This window comes from Neoarthrinium moseri, assembly GCF_022829205.1.
Source record: "Neoarthrinium moseri strain CBS 164.80 chromosome Unknown scaffold128_Wmoseri_CBS_16480, whole genome shotgun sequence".
Lineage (NCBI taxonomy): Eukaryota > Fungi > Ascomycota > Sordariomycetes > Amphisphaeriales > Apiosporaceae > Neoarthrinium > Neoarthrinium moseri.
The window spans coordinates 1-22,735 of record NW_026055242.1 but is presented as its reverse complement, the minus strand read 5'-3'; the positions used below and the strand labels follow the sequence as shown (position 1 = coordinate 22,735).

The window sequence follows — 22,735 nt, the reverse complement described above, 5'->3', positions numbered from 1 at the left end:
TGTTCCCTTTGCTCCTTGCCATCTAGGTACGATCGTAGATCAACGCTTATCAGCCACGGCTCGAACAAGATCCGCGAGATTAGCTCCTGACCTACTACTAAATTAACTAACTCTAACTTTTCTTCTGTCGGTAGAGTGATTGTGCTATACACAGCTATGGGACCGGTTTTCCAAGATGCAAAGGGCACTGATGATGCCAGACAGGTCGAAATTGTGCAAGAAGATCTCGCACGCGCGAGACAAGTACATTATCGACCTCAGACCGATGAAGAGAGGTATATTGACAGGAGAGTCAATTTCAAGTTGGACCTGTTCGTTGTCGTAATTTTATCCCTTGAGTTCATAGTAAGTATTGGGTTGGGAAACATGCGAACCATTGAAGACTGATGCCCAACCTGCGTGTACAGTTCTGTGGTATCGACAAGACCAACATTGGATTCGTTGCTACCAGCTCCTTCGTTAAAGACGCCAACCTGAGGCCCGACGACATCCCCAACTCCCTCTCCCTCTTTTCTGCCACCTACGTCCCGCTTCAGCCGATCATGACTATTTTGGCCCGGCGGATAGGCGTCAAATACTTTATCACGTTACAACTCATACTCTGGGGTGGTCTCTGTATGTGTCACGCTGCTATTAAAAATACCGGCACACTAATCGCACTTCGGCTTCTGATTGGTGCCGCTGAGGCAGGCTTCACACAGATTGGAATGTACTACATGTCGACTATGTACCCCAAGTACGCAGTTGGTCTACGAGTTGGGATTTTCACTGGCATGTACTCCGTCGCCGGTGCCTTCGCTGGACTACTCGCCTATGGGCTCCTTAAGATTGAGTCACCTCATCTACACGGCTGGCAGGTTGTCTTTCTCCTTGAGGGCGGCGTTACCGTGCTGCTTGGCATCATATCATTCTTCATGCTGCCGAAGAACCTGGCTTCAGCATGGTTTCTTACAGCGCAAGAACGCTCCCATGCTGTTTACCGTATGAAGGTTGACCTTGCGGGCACACAGGAAGAAGCCGACATCAACAGCACTTCCGTCACCAGCCGCGATGTTGTCGACGTGGCCAAGGACTGGAAGAAGCTCATGACTATAGTTTGCAACATCACAACAGTGCTCCCTGTTACCGCCTTTACGACCTTCCTGCCTCTCGTAGTCCAAGGGATGGGATACAAGGGCGTCGACGCAACGCTCATGAGCGTACCACCTTTCGTGGTGTAAGTATGCCCAACAACAATGGCCTTGTAAGATTTGCACTCAACGAAAGGACAGGGGCACTGCTGGTCTTCTTATAATTGTGTGGTCCAGCGATCGCTGCGGAGAGAGATCTCTCCACACAGCATTTGGCATGGCTCTGGGCATCGTTGGCTGTATCGTGATGGCTGCCTCTTCCGAGAACCAACTGCGATATGGTTTCGCACATGTCTGCATGGCTGGTGTCTTTGTCGGCGGCCCGCTGGTTGCAGTCTGGCTAGCAGGCAACACTCCATGGAAGGGCACCAGAAGCGTGGTTCTGGGTATCAATGGCTGGTCCAACCTCGCTGGCGTGATTGCTGGACAGGTATTCAAGAGCGGATACGCGCCAAGATGTAAGTAATTACGCAACTTAAGTCCGGAACCTGGCTGACAAATCCACGAAAGACGAGACGCCATTGATTATCACCGTGGTCATCATGGCAGTAGGAGCCGTCGGCTTGATATTCATCCGTTATATGTACATGTTGGAGAACAAGAGAAGGATTTGTGAGGTGGCAGACTGGGATGAGGCTCGGTTCGTAGCCGAAGCTGCGTCTGAGGAGCGGCGAGGAGACCAGAGGTGGACATTCCTGTATGGGTCCTGAGCTAGCCGCATCAGGTTATACATTAGGTCCGCTCAAGGGTAGCTTGCTATTAATTGGTCTACGTTGTGCCACCGTCTTGCATACTGATGACAAAGCGCGAGGCCTGTGTAACTAGAGATCGCAGAGTGTGAATTGTTGACCAGCATCTGCCCTTGCGCGATGTGGTGAAGCAGCACGCTCTACTCCAGATCGTGCGGACTTTTGACCGGAGTTAGGACAACTGGCACGACCCCTCACTATAAAACCCCAAGACTTCGGTTTTGGAGATGGTGGTCCCAGACCTTTACCAAGCACACTTGCCGATTGATTGATCTATCCTCACCCTCTGCAGTCCTTCTCGAGTGAAGCAAGAATGACGAACGACATCCGAGTAATTCTGGGCCTCATGGTTCAGGGGCCTGACCCGAAGCTCGGCGCGAGGATGACGGAACTGGACGATACCAAGAAGGCGCTGGATATCTTCCAAGAGCGCGGCTACAAGGAGCTTGACACTGCCCGCATATATGTTGGCGGACTCCAGGAAGGCTGGACGAGGCAGGCCGGCTGGAAAGAAAGGGGGCTGTCAATTGCGACCAAAGTGTTCGCTGCACCTCTAGGAATGCACAAGCCTGATAAGTTTACCGAGTCATTCGAGACGAGTCTGAAGGAGCTTGGCACGGACTCTGTTGACGTTAGTACTCATATATACGGAAGAACCTGCAGCGAGCGCTAACGTGGCTTAGATACTGTATCTTCATGCACCGGTAAGAGTTGACGCATCCCTGACTTGGCAGAACCATGAATCCTGATAGCGTCTATTAGGACCGAAGTGTCCCGTTCGCCGAGACGCTCGAAGCCGCCGACAAGTTGCACAAGGCCGGCAAGTTCAAACAGCTGGGCCTGAGCAACTTTGCGGCCTTCGAGGTGGCCGAGGTCGTCTTGACTTGTGCGAACAACGGCTGGGTACGCCCGACAATCTACCAAGCGCACTACAATTGCCTGGCCCGTTCCATCGAGGACGACCTGATCCCCGCCTGCCGCCGATACGGTCTCCAAGTTGTCATCTACAGTCCGATCGCGGGCGGCTTCCTGTCGGGCGCCATCAAGTCCAAGCACGACAACCCCACCGAAGGCAGGTTCAAGGAATCACCATTCCAGCAGTTCACGAGGGGCCGCTACTTCAAGGATGGCATCATTGAGGGCGCGCAGCTGATCGCGAATGCTTCCGAAAAGGCCGGGCTCAGTCCGTTCGAGGTTGCCATGCGTTGGCTGGTGCATCACTCGAAGCTGAACGTCAAGAATGGGGATGGCGTCATCATCGGTTTCAGCAATCTAGACCAGCTCAAGGACAACTTGGACTATCTGGAGAAACCCGCGCTGCCCGATGATCTTGTGGAAGTGCTGGAGCAGGCTTGGAAACTGGCCAAGGGGGAATGCGCCCTGTACTTCCTCGAGGTTCCGCAGTACACCTATGATGCGAAGCAAGTCCTGTTTGGGACGAAATAGAGACTAGGCGCGTGCTATAAGTACTCCACTAGCTTCGCATTGACTCCATGGCTCAATTTGTGGGACTGCTATCTTTGGAGGCGTAGTATAGTATTTCTATATTATTGACAATAAGTTGGTCGAGTCCTGCCTTCGCTCCGAGCAATTAAGTAACTGGTTACATGGCAAACTAGTAGTAGACTGTTGGCTTGACCAGCGTCCCACTCTCGCTGCCGTCGTAATTATCATCAATCTAGATATGGTACTAATGGAGTGGACAATAGTCATGTTTGGGACCAAAGCACACTCACAAGCCAGTAACATTCTATCCTTCCGGCATTGACTATGCCTGCATGCATGGCTCGACTCAACATGGGCATGACACACACCTGGCCGGACCAATTGGACATACTGGGTAGTTTTGCACGTAGAACGGCAAGTTGCGCCCATCCATGTACACACCACTGCCGCGCGAAGACAACCTCACAGATCCGTTCGGCGACATTCACTTGGCTGGTCGCCATGTCGAGATCACCAACATGCATACTGCAGTATTGCAAAGTCTCTTGTCGTCGGGCTGGTCAGAGCTGATTTGGGTGGACATTGCGAAGTCGGAGGACGGCATAGGGGGGCAGGTCGTGGAGTAGGCTTGACGAGAAGTAATGTTCAGGTACAATGAGTTGATTTCGGCAGAGGGCAGGCACCCTGGTTTGCCGAATGTGCTGTGCGTGCCAACATGGGCAAAACGCGGAAAACAAGTTGGTATCATCCATTTTCGCTGCCTCGTATCTGTCTGTGTGATATACCGTACGTGGGGAGCGGCACCAACAACAACGGAATGACTGCCCTCTTAGACGCCATCCCAATGCAAGTAGAAAGAGCAAAAGCACCGGCTCCCTTCTGTTCTTAATCCGGGGCGTCTTTACAGCCGTCCCCGAATCTTCTAGTCCATAGCAGCTTCGCCGCCGCCTTCATCCTCAAGGTCGTCGTCCCCGCCGTCAAAGTACTGCTCGGCATTGTAATCGCCACCATCCTCGTCGTCCTCAAAGTCGTCGTCCTGTTGGGACATGTCGCCGTCTTCATCTTCGGCATCCTCGTCGGCGATGTCGTCGTCGGCCTCCTTGCCGGTAGCAGCCTCCTCGATGCGGCGCCTCCGCTCCTCGTCGGTCATGGGCTTCTTACGTTGTCCAGACTCGTCGAGGTCGTCGTCGTCGTCGAGGGCAAAGGGGTCCTCGTCGACGGCCATGGACTTGCGCTTCCTGATGGGGCCCTTGGGCCCGCCGTCCTTGTTGTCGAGGGTGTTCCACAGCTCCTCGGGGAAGAAGTCATGGTGGAAGGGGTGGCCTCGCAGGTCGGGCATGGTGCGGGTCTCGGCGACGAACTGGTGGGTGTACATGGGGACGGACAGGAAGGGGTCGATGGTGGCCTTGTTCTTGACGCCGTAGCGGTCGTTCACCTGCTGCTGGCCGTAGGCCTTGGACACGGGGTCGGAGAAGTCATCCGAGGCGCTGACGGACTCCGGGGCCAGGTGGCGGTGGGTATAGAGGCCCGAGTTGTGGAAGTCGCGGCGGAACTTGACCAGGTAGCGGACGGCGCGGGCCTCGGAGGGCGTGAGCGGGTGGGCGCTGGCGAGGGGAGGGCGGTAGGTCTTGGGATACGTCTCCTGGGGCTGGTCGAGCGTCGGGTTGGGGTCATATTCCCACGGCAGACCGGACTTGCCGCCGCCACGAGCACCTCCTCGCCCGCCTCGCCCGCCGCCTCTGCCGCCTCCGCGTGCTGCCATGGGAGGGGGGCGCTATGACATTGGCGGGTGTTCGTGGATGTGTGAGAGAGACAGACACACACAGACGAGGACCCAGGACTCGATGTCGCCAAACGCGCCAGGCCGGGTGATGCGCTTTGTTGGCTGTCGTGTGTTTTCGTGTGTGTGTGTGTGTGTGTGTGTGTGTGTGTGTGTGTGTGTGTGTGTGTGTGTGTGTCGTGTCGCACAATCCGGCAGGGACGTCAGATCTGAATCTGAATCGGAATCGGCATGGATATACTCAATAAAATGGATCTATCACGGGCTGCGGCTGGTGGTTTCGTCGCAAAAGTTTGGTCGGCGGAACGCAAACCAACTTTTCAGCGGGGCAGGGCCGGGCTGGTGCGCGGCCTGGATTCCGCTGAGTCACCTGGGACAGTCGAAGCCAGCCCTGGAGGCTGGAGGCTGGAGGCTGCCAGGGGGGTCTTTTTCCACGCGATCAGCCACCTGCAGGCTATAGCTCGGTAACTAAAAGTACCCCGCGGTGGCCCCCTGGCACCCCTGGCACCCCTGTCCGCCTGTTCAGTCGGATGCGTCCATTGCCTGCTTGGTGCTTGAGGATGGTCCCCAAGTACCTAGGTAGCCCTGGAGCTGGAGGTATGATGGATCCATATTGGATCCAAGGTATAGCTACTTCGCTAGCAGGTCCACGACAGCTTCTGTTTGCCTGAAGCTGACCACGCAAACTACAAAACCTCGCTCACACTTTCAGGTCTGGGTCCAACTCCAGGTCCAACTCCAACTCCAACTCCAAGACCAGGCGGCCCGCCACTCCACTCCACGCCACGCCACGCCGTCAACAAGGTCCATTCACTCGCCTACTGTCCGTTCTTTCCACGGCGCCGCTGTGTGCTCTGTTCCCTTCCCTTGCGAGTCTACATGTCCAGAATCGCCGTCAAGATGGACTCGGACTCCATCCCCGTCACCGGCGTCGACGACCTTGACAAGCACCTGCAAGATCTGCTAGCCGACCCCAGTCTCCCTCTCCAGGCTAAGCTCTTTGACGATGTCGAGCTGCAGTTGACCGGTGCGTAGAGTCTTCCGTGCCTCCCGACGAGGTGCCGTGCTGACCTGGTTGGGCCTCGTCCACAGATGCCAACATCCCACCCCTGATCCCCCGCCTGCTCCCCAAGATCACCGACATTCTCAAGCAGTACCAGCAGGACCCGGCCATGCTCTGCTCGCTTGCTATCCGCCTCCTGCGGCCCCTGAACTTCACCCAGGTCATGTCCCTGGCCTCGGAGGATGCCATCATACAAGCCCTCAGATCCCCCGCCCCGTCGGCCAATCTCCTCGCCATGGCCGTGCTCGAGAAGGCCGCCAAGTCCCCGAGCGAGGCTGCCATATTGGCCATGATGAAGAATGTCATCTCCAACTTCATCGAACAGTGGCTTGGCGCTCCGCAGGTCGAGGTCGGCGAGAAGGGCTCGAGGGTGCTGGGCGACCTCCTGGACGTCGACTGCGACACGAGACCGCACGACGGCCTCTCCCTCAACGGCATGGAGATCGCTGTGAGGAGGCCCCCGGGCCAGGGCCTGCTGTGGCGGAGGATATTCCAGGACCGCGACATCTACGGCCTGCTGCTGTCCCTCTGCAGTGTCGGCCCCCACCAGAACGCCGACGGCGGGCTGAGCGCCCAGCAGCTCACCCTGGCCCAGGGCCGCCTCTTCCGTGTCATGCCGCGCCTTGCGGCTCTGAACCTTGGCGCCGTGGCGCGGACCGACTTCTCGGACCTCAACCAGAGATACGTCCACGTCGACGGTAACCAGGGGCTGTTGCACTTCACCGCCTTGCACATGATCGACAAGGAGGACATGCTGATGCACCTGACCCTCATCGACTTCTTCGAGACCCTGCTGAGCATACAACGCATCACGCCCTTCTCCACCTTCAAGATGGAGACCTTGCAGAAGCTTTTGCGCGATGCGACTGCCCAGGACACTGCCTTGAAGGCGGCCATCCTCAGCTTGCCGGACCGGACCGTGCCAGAGGAGGCCGGTGACTTGAGGTCATTCATTGGCAGCCTGATCCGGCCTTGAAATGCTAAGTGTCAAGAGACTTTGATTCCGCAAGTACACCTTGATGAGCGTCATATGCAAGCCCAGAACTACGGAGCGGGCCTCCTACCTTGGCTGTGTTCTCCTGCCACATACAAGTGAAAGGGCAATGATTCGGCACAACTCAATCATATCGTCGTCTGGCCATGACGCGCACCAGACCCTCAGTGAAGGTACCTATATCCCATCACGTTGGACTCACGAGGACTAGAGAAACAAGCCTCCTCACAAGCTCATGATGATGTTTGCAGATGTGGCCTGCCTACGTGAAAGTCGCAGCTTTGTAGGAGAGAACATGTGACAAAGCAATCCAGATTACACACTAACTATGCTATCTAGGTATCCATCGCTTCGTGTCCGGCGAAAGACGCTGAAGGGTAGAAATAGACAATAGCCGTCGGACGGAAGACATAACTAGTAGAAATACAGATCAAAGTTCCCGCCCGGAAGGAAGAGAATTCAGAAAGACCCCATTCCCAGCTCTCTCGTTACCCTCAGCTTGTCAATTCATGAATTCGTGATATCCGAGACCCGAATACCGTTCTTGCCACGAATGATCAGCCGCAGCCGCTGACGATCTCTGAGGAGCGCCTCGTGATAACAATGCCCTCGATCAGACTCAAAGAGCAAAGCAGATGACCTCACGGGAACCCAGGTCCTTAGAAGTAGCTCCTCATGGCATCCTGGTATCCAGTACCACCCTTCAGGTCCCTCTCGAAGCTCTGTAGCACATCGAGGAACTGCGTGATGTGCTTCATACTCAGGGGCTCGCCCCTCTGCACCGCCAAGGCCTGCGCCGTTCGGACACTGCAACATAGGGGTCAGTAAACTGTTCACCAGTCTCGCTTATACGGCGCAGGTCGTCTGCAAGGCGCTTTCCGTTGGTGCGCCAAGCTTGTCAAATGAGAGGGGAGAAAGAAAAGGGGAAAGCGCCTACGTGTTCTTGATCTGTCTGCCGTTGAGCGTGTGGCGTGCTAAGGTATTGTAGTCCTCGTCGGTGAAGTCAACACAGCCGAGCGCCTTCTTGCTGTCTGGTGTCTTGGCCGCTACTTGGCCGCTGCCGCTGCCATTGATGTCGCTCTTCGTCAAAGGTGCGGGTTTCTGCGCCTCGCTCACCTGTGCCCGCACCCGATCAATGAAGATCTTAAAGATTGCCTTCTTGGCCTTGGTGTCCAGCTCGTCGTAGCGCAGCGCGATATGGATTCGGGACTGGAAGGCGTCGTCAAAGGTCTGCCTCATCTATTAGTACCAATACAATATAGCTTCGCAAGACCCTCTAGATGGGCTTGGGGAGGGATGAAGGGATAATCCGTACCTCTACGCGATTTGTGGTCAGAAATAAAATGCCCTGGAAGTACTCAAGCTGTCGCAGAAAGATGCTGACCAACGCATTGCGGTGAATGTCGTGCATGTTGCGCTTCTCCAGGAACACGTCGGCCTCGTCCAACAGAAGGATGGCACCCCACGCGTGGCAGATGTCCAACACCTTTTGCAGTTCGACCTCGAGCAATCGTGAGTCGGTACCCAGGTCGCCCGCCGACACGTTGTACAGCGGGCACTTGAGCAGTTCGCTGATGCCCTCCGCCGTAAGGGTCTTCCCGGTGCCGGGCGGGCCGTGCAGCACAAACACCAGGCCCTTCCCCTTGCCCTGAATCACGTCGTCGATGCTCTCGGCGGCGTGATACTTGTGTGACTCGACCAGAGCCTTGACGATGTCCTTGGTCTTCGGCTCTAGCACCAGCGAGTCGTACGCCGACTCGTTCCACGAGATTTCTCCGACGCCGGAGACTGACAGCTCTAGCCAGAGCTTCTCGGCGAACGCGAAACCCAGGACTACGGGAGATGCGATCAGGTATTCTTCGTCGGCGAACTCAGGGGGGTCGATGTCCTCCTCATCTTGGTTCTCATGCTTTCCATCCTCAGATTCGGCGACCGTCTTGTCCGAGTCTTTCCCACTGCCATCCTTATCTTTATTGGACAGAACATTGTCGAGCTTCGCCTTGCTGCTGTCTTCGCTGAGCTCCGCCTTGGGGATGCGGACTGTGCGAATTTGACCCTTCTTATCGCGGATCACTTTGGTCACGAACTTAACGCGGTTGTTATCGTCCAGGAGGGCGTGGCCACCGTCGCCAGCCTCTTCTGACGAAGTTCCAAAGCACGCGCCACCTTCATCGCCTTCACTGTCCTCCTGGTCGCTGATAAGATCGTGGTCTTTGGGGCGAACGACGGAGATCTGATCATACGAGTTAGCGACACTCTGCTGAGTGCGTCGACGGGTGAGTTCATTTACCGGGTAGTTTGGGTTGTTCCGGCGATGTGTGCTTGGATCCACCATGATGCGGCCGTTGATGTTCACCTTGATGATGGACTTCTTCTTCTTGTAGTAGCCCATACCTTGATGGCTCTTGTAGTGTGCACCGGCGAGGCTAACAAACTTCTTCCCCCGCTCGATGAGTTGCTCGCGCAGCTGGTCTTCGTTCTTGTGATACTTCAGTGGGTAGCAGCCGAGGCTGCTGATCTTGCGAGCGCCACGGAAGTCGCCCATCTCCTCTGACATGGAGCCATAACCGAACTGTTTGCCATCATACTCGAAATACTACCCAGTGGTTAGTTCTGGTGACACACGCTCTGCAAGTAGGGAAGAGATAAAAGGGATCAGCATGTTTGCTGGGACAGGATGGATTATGTACCTTTCCCTCGATGTAATAGAACTCGCCCTTCAGAACGCTGTAGTGCTTCTCTGCTACATCCACCTTGAATACTCGAGGCTCGTCAGCGGAGCCGTAAGTCGTTGTGTATGCCAGGGTGTTAGGCTTCCAGAGAGCCCAGCAGAGATCAAAAGTGATGAGGCCGTTGTCCAGAAGTGGATAGAGACTGAGGATGCGAATTAGCACGAGAGGATACGCCACCACCGATTTAGCTGACTGACCTCTTCTTGACCTGGGCATAGTCCTTGTCGAGGTACTTGACGAGGACACGCAGATGCCGACGCTTCTCGTTGATCCACTTCTGCACCTTCTTGCGTTCCTTCTTGCTCTTGGCATGGGGTACCAGGTCCTTCAAGTTGACCATGTGTTCTCGAAGATCCTCAAGGTATCTTGACAAGTCAGCATTTTTGGCAAAGTCACATCGCCTCTCCAAATGCCTCCACTTACAGGAACAGCATGTTAGGATCAAGTTTTGGCGTCTCCTCCACGAGGCTTACTCCCTTGATATTGCCCATGACATCCTGTAGGGCTTCGCGAAGCTGTTTGCTCTTGATATCGATGACTGTCGCTTTATACTTGCCTTCCCAGTCAAATGTGCGGCGCACGTGAAACAGATACTCATCGTAACGAGAGCTGGTAACGTTCTCGGCTGTGTCCTGCAGCTTGTAGTTATGGATTGACGAGTCCCAGACCTGGTCGACACGCTTAAATTCAAGTCTTTGAGGTCTACGCCTTCCATCTCTGACATAAGCCCTCGACTTGCCTCCCTCACGCCTCCGATCGTCGACATACTCATCGTCATCTTCATCATAATCGTCATCCAGAGGGGGTTCCAAGCTACTGTGACTTCGGCGGTGTCGAATTGTAGTACGACCAGGATGTCCCCGAATGGGAGGGATGGCGTTTCCCAAGCCTCGCTGCCGGCCATCTTGGGAGAAGTTGGTGCCGTTAATCCCGCCAAGGCTCACAGCTCCAGTGTTGAAGCCACCACAGTTGGACTGCCCTGTCGTCTGGAATCCAGGTACTACGTAGCCACCGTTGCCCAAAGCTACACCGTTATAGGCCGCCGTGTTGAGCGGTCCACCCTGGGTGATTAGACCAGCAGCTTGGTTGCGAGACTCAAGTTGCTGGACCTGGCGCTGAAGCTGTTGCAATTGTTGCTGCAAGCTAGGGTCTCTTTGCTTCTTACCGCTCTTGCCTCTATCTCCAATGGTTTTGTCAGCGACTGCAGAGTCGGACGCATCGTCATCCGTATCTGAAGAATCGGCAGACAGAGATTCCGCAGTCCTGCTCTTCTTTCCTTTTTTTGCCGATGGCGTTGACAACTTTTTGGTTTTCTTCCCATTTTTAATGACAGGTTTCAACCTGACATCCTTGCCAACCCCCTCATCCGAATCATCCTCTTCAGACGAGTCTGAATTTGACGACGAGGAAGATGAGGAGACTGAATCCGAACCCGATTCGCTGTCACTTGATTCTGATGAGGTGTCTCTGACCAAAACGGCCTTTTTACCCTTCTTAGACTTGGCTTTGCCGTGCTTGACACTTCGCTTGCTCAATGTTAATTTCTTACACTTGTTCTTCTTCTTCTTCTTATCCTTGGCCTTGGCAGAGCTTTTGGCGTCTGAGACCGCTGCATTGGCTGATGTAGAGCCCTCGGCCTTGGGTACCTTCACATCTTTAGTATTGCTGGTGAGGCTGCCCTCGCGCCGCTCAACCGGGATCTCCTTAGGATCCAGGCTCAAGTCCCCGCGGTCGACCATTGCCTCCATGATTATCGTCTATTGACGGTCAAAGAATAGAACAAGGACAGAGTACGGAATCTGAAGAAATGTGCGGAAAGTTTGGACTTGAGAAATGAGACAAGAAATCGATCGAAGGTTTCTAGGTGGAGTAGACGTCTAGGGCAAGCTGGAATTCGGAGCTTGGTGGCTTATGCCCGTGACTGGTTGGTCCCAAGTTTGTGCTTCGTACTGTCTACTGGCTGAGAATGTTGGTCATGTGAGAATAATACTCTCTAATTTGCAGAGTGCTTCTGGCGAGTCTGTCGTGCAGCGTCGGCCAAGGTCCAATGGTGGGATGGCGCTGTGGTTCCTCCAACGCCAGAGCGCCAGGTGGGAGGCTGTGAGGCGACTACACAATACCCCGCAGTCACCACAGACGGCAAGGGCTGTGGTGAGACCAGGATCTTCCCAGAGAGGTATTGGTTCTCAAATTATTCGGGCGCAGAAAGAAGCAGAAAATTTTAGGGCATCCAGAATGATGTTGAATTGTTCGATGTGGGACGTGAGTCTGCCTATCGTATTGGTGGCGGATGGCGGATGGCGGATGAAATCGCGACCTTGGTTCAAAGGCGATCAACCACGGAGAGGGTGGTAGGATGGAAGGGCTTCCGAGTGGACCGAAATGCAAGTGAATTTGGCAAATGGGACGTAAGATGGCTTTCAGAATCGGGCGCGTCCAGTGCCGGAGGTCGACGAATTATATGAATACTAGGCAGCGTTTGCCTCAGGAAAGAAGAAGCCGGGCGGCTGTGCAGGCAGACAGACAACCGGTCGGGCAAGGCTGACTACGACCTAGCTACCCTATTGCATTCGCCGGCGGCCTCGATGTGATTGATGTATTTAAATGTAGGTATGCAAACCACTCACGATGAGACCTTGTTCTTGCAGCTGACCCGCCGTTCTCGCAATATGACTGCAGGACGATGTTGCAGCCTGCTTCTACTGGTTACAATGTGTCAGATCACGCATGCGCCCCCATATGCACGAACAAAGAATTTGCAGATCTAGTAACAACGGTCAGCTTGGCCTGCCACTGCCCGTAGGCTGGAAGCCGTTTTTGAACTCATCAAAATCACGGAGTATGCTTGGGCGAAAGGCCCCCGGCAAACATTCCTCACCGCGCCGAAAGGCAACGCTCCTGCGAGGCGTTGGTTCATTACTACTGCATCCAGTAGGGACAAGTACAACACGTCTAGCAGAGTAGGCACCTGGGTGGGATAGTGAAGCTAGTACCTGAACCCAGATGAGGCAGCATGAAATAAGTGACTGCTTGAATACCTAAGATACCGAGCAAGAAGGCATGTAGTCTTGGCCTGCTAATGGACGCCTTGCAATTCTTTGAATGTTGAACACCGAAGGTGCTTCATTGGAGCGTACCTATGTAGGTACCTAATTCATGTTTAGACCTAGCAGTCTGGCTAACAACGATCACATATTCTGATAGGTGTGTGCCGGGCACGCAAGTAGGCCATGTACCCACTGTTGCATGCAGCCTATCAAGCGAGGCCCTCTCTCCCAGTTGGCCGGGTTGAGCGAAGCCTAGCGGACTTAAGTAGGTACCAGTAGATATGTACCCAATCTAGTTCGCCTATGTGTAGGAGGGGTGCTTTTGATGTCGCTTAGGTTCTTCATTCGGAGGGACAAATTCACAAGGCTACGTTGAGCTTCAACTTGGCTGCCTATTCTGTTACATAGGCCTAAATGGAGAGTTGGTACTGTCACACGGCGAGGCTATATAGCTCAGGCAACGGACCCTGCAGGCCCGGTAGGCAGCCATCCCTCCTTTTCTCGATGGGCTCAAGGCTGAGGTGACCGTGGTTTCGCTTTGATCCCAGTTCCGAGGTCTGATCAGCCTTTTGGCATGGGGGCGGTGACTTACATTGGGGCTGCTATGAGCCCTGCAGTTTTCGTCTGATGCCGTAGACCGTGCCAGTAGCCGCAGTCCTTTTGGTAGGCCAAGAATTTGCGATAGATTCTGCGCGCAATCCAGAGCCTCCTTGGACAAGGGTGCTTCAATGGACATTCCTGTCAGATGCGCGCCGGAGGCTGTGAAAAGCTTGGTGGATGTTCGAAGACGGCTACTCACAGAACGACAGGTCGGGCCTTGGGGTTTCCGACGTTACTCTCATCATCTACTTATCCACTAGTGATGTATATCCGATCCGTGGGATGTAGGCTAGATAAAGCGGACCCTAGCAGGCACCCGACCGCGCTGGCACGAAAACACCAGCAGCCGCATGTAAAGAAATATATATGTGGCAATCGTTGCATGGTCGTCCAAAGGATTTCTGAAGACTTCGCGCGGGGGCGGCACAGACTTCGGGACAAGCTTCCTCACCGAAGCCATGTATTCTTATCATCTACTAAGATTCGAAATGGAAGTCGAGGAGGTACCTAGAAGGACGGAAAGTTGGTTAGTAGTTGGTTGGCCCTTTTCGACGTCTTGCATCGACTGAGGCATGCAACACACCCAAGTCCACCCCACCTCCTCTTGATCAGTGGCCGACCCCACAGCATTCGTTGGCTATTGCACTGTAACCACACGTATCGGTCACTAGAATGCACAACATGAAGGCCACGACCGAGTTCCTATGTTTTCATATGCCGGCGGCCGAGCGAGTTTATGCCAGCGGCTGGCCGAAGCGTTCCATCCGAGTTTCACGTCACCACCAACATCCTTGGTATTCGTCCACAAGTGGTTCGTTGCTGGCAGTTACCGAAACGTGAATAAGTTGGCACACCTCGTCCAATAAGATCAGTAGTGAGAGGCACACATAAAACTAAAACAAGTTGAAACAAAATTGGGATTTATCTTTACAAAAACTGGCAATCCGTGCAATGCGTACTCGGCGGGACCTTATGTCAGTAATTGCGTAATTTGTCTAAGTTAGTAGCGCGCGCATATCTGGCTGGCCGGTTCCTGTCCGAGGGCGAGCGTGGTGGGATTTTCTAACAGGGCATCGTTTCTCCACCCAGGACTCAGACGAGCATAATAATACACCACGACGACCCCGTGTATAGTTATTTCGGTGCTAAAATGCACTTTGCTTCAACGTGCTAAGGTGCACGGTGTTCTGAAAACATGATGGCATTGGGAGGCTTGGCTGCACATGAACTTGGAGTGCTTCAAGCTACAGCTTGACGACTTGGGAACGCCACTGGTGTATGAGTATGGCGGAATGCTTGGCGTATACTGTTGTAAGCTGATACTCTCGATACTTTAGACAAGGTAGACACCGAGGTAGTCAACGCGGTAAACCCTGGGTGTATAGGGAGATCTGCGTGCGGCCCTGCTTCAGGCCCACCCGACGGGTCGTACGGTACCTGGACTTCCCATGTGTACATAGTAATAGCTCAGCAGCTCCCCGCCATAACCTTCCTTGGAAGTGAGGTCCGCCAGGGATGGAGACTGGAATGGAACCCTGCGCACATGCAGCTGTACCTTGGACCTTGTGCCGTAGTACTGTGGTGGTTAGAGCTCCCCACTTGACGGAGCGCCGCTAGTCCTCGGTACGTCATGGCCAGCCATTTTTGCTTCGACGATACACTCTCCAAGGCGCGGAAAAACAGGTAATCTGCAGGCTTGATACGCGGGCGCGGCCAATTGACCAACACTTTCTGACGACTGCTGCAGAAAAGCCCAGTCTCACCTTGATTGTTTCCCCCGTTGCCAATTGACGGGTTTCTTGTCGTCTTCAATTGCCAGTGTTCAGGCTACAACTCCCCGTCTCCTGCGACCATCTTCCCAGTCGGGTCCTAGTAATCCGCTGGCTTGCGACTGCCTCGAGAATTCCTGCAACAGACAAGGCAAGCCGACAATGGCAAGGACGGGCAGATTCAGCTTCTCCAGGTTGATGGGATGGAATCGGCACCCGCATCACGAGCGCGAGTGGATGATCCACGAGTCGCGTCGCAGGCGTGAGTAAAGTCGTCTTTACCTCCAAACCCGCTCCCCGTCTTGCATCTGACGACAATGCCCTCGCTCTTGGGTCCCTACACACCCGAGTTCCGCAACTGGGCTAACAACAGGCGTTTCATCGCCCGCTACAAAGTGCTGCCGCTGTACCGCGATACCCACATCGAGTCCGCAATCCCGGCCGACGAGGTGACCAAGATTGCCCTGCGCCTTCGCTATCTGATAGAGGAAGCCGTTCCCTGCGAACTCGAGGACGAGCAAATCACCCGCCCACACAGCAAGGTCATCACCAAGAAGGTCGTCAAAGCGGCCAAAGAGGCTGGTGGTCCGGACAATCGGGCCTGCGTCGTCTACTGTCTGCTGGTGGTAAAGAGATGGTTCAAGCACCAGGCTCTTATAGAGCTGTGGGACGCAGATTTGCACGCAGTCAGGGCTGTGGCCTGTGAGGTCATTGCAAAGCAGATGTGAGCATCCCGCTGCCCTTTCCTACACGAGTATGTAGTGCTGACAGCTGGACAGCATCGAGACAGAAGAGGACATGACCTACCTCTTGCATTCGGTCCTGCTCAAACGCTATGCCTTTCTGATTGACGGAGAACCCACGCCACCCGTCAATGTCATTGAGAAGGCGGTTGATCTGCATGCTCTTCGTGTCATTGGGTCATCGGGTTACCAGGTAAGCAATTGACCACTCTCCTTTCCCTTTTTATGTCGTACAGCATGTGATACTTTGGGTCCTTTGTTTCCTGTGTGCAGTGCTAGTTATCGAGCTTGAGAAACCAAGTCGAGCCTATTGATAAGCGGAACAATGCTAATAGTACTTTCTTATAGAAATGCGTAAGCTATCTCTGGAAGGGTTGGCTTGTTCAGGATGAGGATGATCCTGCAAGCTTCGTCGACTTCAAAGACCGGGACAACACGTCCTTGCTCTCCCATTTAGATCCCGATCGTATGAGGGCGCCAATGTACCAGAATGCAGCGCAGCTCTTGATCTCCCTCATCTACTTGGCATTGTATACTGGTGCTATCAACACCATCAACCCGAATGGCGACCTGGACGCTGTTGAAGCTCTGCTCTACGTCTTTACTTTCGGCTTTATCTGCGACGAACTTACCAAATTTTGGAAGGCCGGGTATCATATCATCGGATTCTGGAACGTGTTCAACGGTCTACTTTACTCGTTGCTGGTCGTCTCGCTCGCCCTACGGTTCGTCGCCTTTAGCCGGGATTGGGACGACAACAGGCAGCACTTCAACCAGATGAGCTACAGCTTTTTGGCCTTCGCTGCACCCATGTTTTGGGGCCGTCTACTGCTCTATCTCGACAGTTTCAGGTTCTTCGGGGCTATGCTTGTAGTCTTGAAGGTCATGATGAAGGAATCTGTCATCTTCTTTGCTCTGCTCTTCGTTGTCATTGTTGGGTTCTTGCAAGCATTCATCGGGATGGACTATGCAGACGATATGGTTGGTGACGACACTATATTCATTCTGCAGGCCATGGCCAATGCTATCATGCAGAGCCCTGACTTTACCGGCTTCGAAAGATTCAGCCCTCCGTTCGGCATCATTCTATACTACCTCTTCACTTTCGTCGTGATGATCATCCTCCTCAACATCCTGATCGCACTCTACAACAGCGCCTACGAGGATATCTACGAGAACTCAGATGACGAATTCCTAGCCCTGTTTTCTCAGAAGACGATGCAGTTCGTCCGCGCCCCGGATGAAAATGTCTTTATTGCGCCTTTCAACCTTGTCGAGATCTTCCTTCTTGTTCTTCCATTCGAGTGGTGGATGCCTAAACACGCATATGAGCGGCTCAACGACATTGTCATGGGCACGATCTACTCTCCCCTGCTGCTCGCCGCTGCCTTCTTCGAAGTGCATACTGCCCGGGATATCCGCAGAAACCGTTCGCGTGGTGAAGATGACGACGACACAGTTGAAGAATGGGAGCAGATGGTCGACCAAGTTGATTTTGAAGGAGAAGGATGGACCAAGAAGGTAGCCGAGAGTAAGAGCAATGTTGAGGAGGAACCGGCTGTCCTCGAGGTCAGAAAACTGAGAACCGAAGTCAATGAGCTGAAAGATCTCCTCCAGCAACTCAGCAAGGCTTTGGAAAAGACTGGCGCTGGCGAAAGCTTGATCTAGGGGTCACCGCCGCCTTTTGGCCGTTCTTGATAGAAGTAGCTCTCGGTGAGTGGGAGGTTCTTCATAGTGAGGACTGTTATGTTTGTTCTTAGGTGCAGGTCCAAGCAGTACTTGGGGTTTCTATGGTATCATGGAATCAGGAGGGGACATGGGACGTTCCTTTTACAAGCGATTGCTGACCTGGATTACTGCTGTAAGGATCTCCAGTGTGCATCTGAGTTTCCGCGTAAGCTAACAGTTTGATGGCGCAAGGGAGGGAAATGGACCATGGTAACGACATTCCAGTCTAAATACGATTTCAGCATTCCTGGTCTGATTCCAGCTGTGCCCATAATAAATTGACATTAATATTTGTTCGTTGCCGTGCTTACCTTTCTCTCATTTGATCATTTCTTGCAAGTCAGCCGACTCTACTCTGCACCATGACGGGCCAAGACGTTGATATGTCTGGCACACACGGTGCCAGAAGGTCCCAGCCCAATGCTGGGCAGGGGCAGCCCGCGGTAACAATCAACAACGGTCCATTACTCTCTCCATACGCTCAACATTTCTTCCCTTCGGATGTCCCATCCTGGCGGAATTGGTATGGCCAGCTTCATTCAGAATTTGCCCCAATGTACCCGTACCTCAATCTGAGCAACTTGTCAGCAATGCCGCCGCCATCACCACAAACTCTGCCGTCCAATGCTGAGCTTGACATACTTTTTGTCCAGGAGCGGATGCAACAAAGCTGGCTATTTGGTCTCAAAACTTGGCAAGTCGCGCCTCTGCAGATGCTTCCAGATGGATTCTCAGCCAGTACGCCTCTCCCTAGCCTCCCACCAGATTCGGGCGACGCGGGCTGGGCAAGGTACGAAGCTGGACTAATTGAAGTGGATGAGACCTCTTGGTTCAGTTTCTTCAAACGGGACAGGTGGTTTGATGTGAGAGAAAACTGTTTAGTGGACATTCAGGATCCTTTTCCTGCAATGTACAACCATGCGACCAATTGGTGGACCGTCGATAACGATGAAATCTGGAGGCACCTCAGACTCCCCATCGAAATGGCTAATCGTACATTGCTACACCTTTTCAACGAGCCCAGGCCTAATTGGTTCGTGCATAACCACCTTCCCTTCGACTAAGTCTTGTGGGTTTCGTGCTAGATTAACGAGATCCGTAACAATACAGGATTGAACGCCTGCTTTTCGGCGCGAGGCTTGACTGGTCCGTCATATCCGCCGCGCTGAGAGAGGAGCTGAAGAAGAACCCCAATACCCGGAATCCTCCAGTTCTGATGCACGATGGTTTCACTAGACCGCGAAATATGCTGCTTCAACAAATGGAAGCGTTCAATAAGAACACAATTTGGTCCTTCATGGAGGAGAACACGTCGGCTGAAGGTCTAGGCGCCTGGGGTTTCACCTTGACCATGGACATTAGCCTGCCGCTCGGTCAAATCGAGGCGACTAGATTTCAAACCATCCTAGTCCACGCTGGTTTCATTCGGGGCCTTTGTGATCGTACCACTACACTTCCAGAAAGGGCGAATTTACATTTTAATCTTACAGTCACGGTAAGGAGAACCCCGAATCGACGAACTCGCTGACGGAGCTTACATCCCTGCCCAGATTCTCCACGAACTCATGGTAAGAACTTGGAGTTATACTCAATTCCCCAGCGGAAAAGCATTGCTGAGCAAGGGATAGCATGCCACTTTTATGCAACGGCAATGGCTTGAACGTTTTGTCATCCCACTGAACAATTATGATGAGCCTGTAAGTAAGTGTGCGGGTGCATTGGTTAGTCGAAAACTCATGGCCCTTTTTTTTTTTTAGCATATCAACAAGGAGCCCTTCCAGGAGGTTGGCTGGTCATACGAGCTGCATATGCTGGGCGGGAAGTTGCAAATTGCACCTCAGCCTGCAAAAGGAATGCCATCCGAGCGCATGGAAAAGTTTCGAGGGGGCAACATGCACCTGATGTTGCAAGAATGGCCTGACTATCTTGCGCACTCCAGCCTACCAACGGTGCTTCAATACGGCGATACAACTCCAGTCACGTTCAATTTTCCCTTACCGGTGGCGTATTCCTCGGCATTCTCGAATGCATATTTTTGGGACTATGTAGTTGACAAGCACGGCTCCAAGGCTTTCAAGGCACCAAAGATATTACGTTGCGAGGTTACCAGCCCTTGGTTTTCTATGGGGGTACGACACTACGCCGCGCGCCGAACACGTATTCCTCACGACACCCCCGAATCCTTCAAGGACTCATATCGACAGGTGCTCAGTGTTTGGAGCACAAGAAGGGCGGCGTGGGAAAATCACCGTCCATGGTATGCATGGCAGTACTTCCTGTGGGGGATGTCACCATGGAGCTGGACTCGTGGTCGGGAATACATTGAACTTTTTCGCGCAGCACACGCTCGAAGAGATTACACGGCGTGCCTTATTCAAGTAGGAGCGCTCACAAAATACAGACAGTGGAGCGATTACTTTGAACAGGGCAACGAAGGCAATCCTGTTATATGGCTGTTCATATCGATCGGGTATTTGATGTTGGCGACACTTCCTCCACGGTCATGGAGCCAACTTGTACTCCCAGACCCGCAGAAGAGAACGTTGAAGATGTATCCCACGTCTCGAGCGACCCCTCCCTTTCTCCCAGGGGCCGTCATCGACCTATCAGAAGTACGCCCTGACTTGGACGCCCTCGATCTCGCGGATTGGCGCAGAACCCGTACCGTTACGGCGGATCCAGTGATATTCCCCGCAGATCCTATAGCACGATTTGAAGAACTCTTCATGGTGAACGCACAGGTCTATAAGGTGCCCACTGCCTGGTTGAAGATGATTCTCACATCTTACAAGATCATCAAATCCGGTTACATCCACAGAGCTTCCTTAGGAGCCAGCCAGGCTAGTCGCACTTGGCTTGATTTCCCTTTCCAAATTCCGCTGTACGACACCGATTGGGGTTATGGGCAGCTATGGCTGAATCAGACCGGGAGCATTCTTCAAATGGATATAGCTTCTGGTGTGTTGCCACCTGACAATGATATAGGCCGGCTCCTGAGCCCCCAGCGAAGTCCGGTCCACCGTCCATTACAGGATTTGCCCAGCGCTACCGGGCCCCCCACCGTCAGGGTGACGGGAAGAAGGACGGCAATGAATAAGCAAGATGAATTTACCGACTACGACCCATCGTTGCCCAGATACTATACCATCAGTCAAGTAGGGAATCATATTGACTCAGATAATTCGACCTGGGTTATTGAGTCAGATGGGGATTGCAGCTATGACGTATACAGAATTACAAGTAGGTTGACATACTTGAACAAGCTGCTTATAGCACCATTGAGGGCTGATAATAGGTAGAAATGTGCCGAAAGCTAGGATACACAACTGCGCGACGGATCCGAAGTCGACTGCTTGAGGTCGGACCACTTGGTCCTATGTTACGGACCGACGGAGATGAGCATGCCAATAAAATACGTTGTGAGTTCGGCAAGTCGATATTTCCACTTGGAAAACTTGTCGTTCATCGACGACCTGAAGATATTGCCGAGTACGATGGTACGAATGGGATGCCAGTGTGGATTAGGATAGGCGCCAACGTCTACGACTTGACAGGTGCGTGATACCCCCCATGCAGTACACGAAGTTCGTGTGTTTTCCTCCCCCTTGGTATTGACCCGTTTCGGCCAGATTTTAAGCTTCCCAGGAAGGATCAGGCAGTGATGGACGCACTAAAGAAGAATCCAGGAGGGCATCCACCAAATATTCCCAAGTATCCCGACCTATGGGAGAAGTTGCGGCAACACCGATGCGCTCTTGTGATGGAATACCACCGACAACCACAAGATGTTCTCCATCCCTTCACTGAGAAAATGCTAAGGTACCATGACAATCCGACTTACGGATGTTATACGGCAATCGACGGGTATGTGTACGATATCGGTAGTGAGTTTTGTCTCTCCCTGGACAGTGAGCGATCAGCTGACTGTGCACTAGACTACCTCGAAAATCACCCTGGTGGCGATACTATCCTCATCAAGTACCTGGGACAAGAGGCTACCGAGTTCACTGACTGGCACGACGTCGAGCTTATGGACAATTACCCGGAGCTCCGCATCGGACGAATCGTACCTGAGATACATCTTGACCAGCTCCAGAAACACCAAGTCGCGCTCTGCGGGTGGGTCTTTGATATCTCCGGCTTGGATCCAGAGCATAATGACCAAGATGCTCATACGTGGATCCATGCAAAAGTCAAACAATTTGGTGGAGCCGCTGCAGATGAGGCCCTAGGAGATACGCAGTCTGAGAGGGCAGCCGCTCTAATGCAGCTACACCTATACGAGAAAGACCTCATTGTCGGCAAGGTCCGCCATGATGAATCTCTCCCCTCCATTCCTATCGGGGAGCTGAGGAAGTACAACGATCCCAAGGGCGTGAATGGCGCCTGGACTGTTGTCGATGGATTGGTGTATGACGTGACTGGTAAGCCTTTTCTTATAGTTAATCGATTTGGTTTGTTGTTTTTCACGTGCAGAAACCGAATTCTAATATCCCCAATTCAGCACTGATGCTTCATGGCCCCCCGTTCTTTGAATACGAAGTTCCAGGGGCCTGGGCCGGTACCAATCTTAATGACGACAACTTGGCGTACTGGCTAGCAGAGAAGCATCCATATCGTGCCATTGGAAGATTGGTCGAGGGACCGGCATGGGAGTTGCCCATAGTCCCTAATAGTGAGAAAAAGCCGGATCCAGTTACTCCGGATTGGAACACATTTTTTGGTTCAAACACGTCTGTCCCGGCCAAGATTGTGCAGTGGGCCAAGGAAACGAACCCGACGAGGGAGGCGTTTAGCGAGAAGCTGGCGAAGCACTACTTGGACCAAGGACCCCCAGCGTTGGACAGGGCAAACGGCAGAACTGAGGTGTTGACGCTGCCTGATGCCGTTGAGTGGGGTGCAGGCAAGTAGAGTCGATATTGCGTAGCAAGCGGTGGAGGGGGCAGAGGCGGGG

The 22,735-nt window shown here is 53.3% G+C and overlaps 7 protein-coding genes across 7 annotated transcripts; 5 read left to right on the top strand and 2 right to left on the bottom strand.

Moving 5' to 3' along the window:
* Positions 1-156: 156 nt before the first annotated feature.
* On the top strand, positions 157-1,840 carry JN550_013667 (uncharacterized protein; the record flags this gene model as incomplete). The annotated part of the gene is made up of 4 exons (XM_049312279.1): positions 157-345; positions 408-1,216; positions 1,272-1,588; positions 1,641-1,840. 4 exons carry the CDS (start codon positions 157-159, stop codon positions 1,838-1,840), a joined length of 1,515 nt encoding a protein of 504 aa, XP_049164363.1.
* Positions 1,841-2,192: 352 nt separating this feature from the next.
* Positions 2,193-3,325, top strand: JN550_013666 (uncharacterized protein; the record flags this gene model as incomplete). The annotated part of the gene is made up of 3 exons (XM_049312278.1): positions 2,193-2,510; positions 2,563-2,583; positions 2,642-3,325. The coding sequence occupies 3 exons, from the start codon at positions 2,193-2,195 to the stop codon at positions 3,323-3,325; spliced, it is 1,023 nt and encodes a 340-aa protein (XP_049164362.1).
* A 922-nt stretch (positions 3,326-4,247) lies between these two features.
* On the bottom strand, positions 4,248-5,087 carry JN550_013665 (uncharacterized protein; the record flags this gene model as incomplete). The annotated part of the gene is made up of 1 exon (XM_049312277.1): positions 4,248-5,087. The coding sequence occupies one exon, from the start codon at positions 5,085-5,087 to the stop codon at positions 4,248-4,250; it is 840 nt and encodes a 279-aa protein (XP_049164361.1).
* A 918-nt stretch (positions 5,088-6,005) lies between these two features.
* Positions 6,006-7,144, top strand: JN550_013664 (uncharacterized protein; the record flags this gene model as incomplete). Its single annotated transcript, XM_049312276.1, has 2 exons — positions 6,006-6,132; positions 6,198-7,144. 2 exons carry the CDS (start codon positions 6,006-6,008, stop codon positions 7,142-7,144), a joined length of 1,074 nt encoding a protein of 357 aa, XP_049164360.1.
* A 677-nt stretch (positions 7,145-7,821) lies between these two features.
* On the bottom strand, positions 7,822-11,642 carry JN550_013663 (uncharacterized protein; the record flags this gene model as incomplete). The annotated part of the gene is made up of 7 exons (XM_049312275.1): positions 7,822-7,969; positions 8,100-8,392; positions 8,478-9,395; positions 9,453-9,758; positions 9,853-10,036; positions 10,092-10,259; positions 10,318-11,642. 7 exons carry the CDS (start codon positions 11,640-11,642, stop codon positions 7,822-7,824), a joined length of 3,342 nt encoding a protein of 1,113 aa, XP_049164359.1.
* Positions 11,643-15,627: 3,985 nt separating this feature from the next.
* On the top strand, positions 15,628-17,721 carry JN550_013662 (uncharacterized protein; the record flags this gene model as incomplete). Its single annotated transcript, XM_049312274.1, has 3 exons — positions 15,628-16,034; positions 16,090-16,246; positions 16,402-17,721. The coding sequence occupies 3 exons, from the start codon at positions 15,628-15,630 to the stop codon at positions 17,719-17,721; spliced, it is 1,884 nt and encodes a 627-aa protein (XP_049164358.1).
* Positions 17,722-18,143: 422 nt separating this feature from the next.
* JN550_013661 (uncharacterized protein) lies at positions 18,144-22,692 on the top strand (the record flags this gene model as incomplete). The annotated part of the gene is made up of 9 exons (XM_049312273.1): positions 18,144-18,814; positions 18,892-19,276; positions 19,332-19,349; positions 19,410-19,478; positions 19,539-21,021; positions 21,081-21,335; positions 21,411-21,665; positions 21,717-22,205; positions 22,286-22,692. The coding sequence occupies 9 exons, from the start codon at positions 18,144-18,146 to the stop codon at positions 22,690-22,692; spliced, it is 4,032 nt and encodes a 1,343-aa protein (XP_049164357.1).
* Between the last annotated feature and the right edge of the window lie 43 nt (positions 22,693-22,735).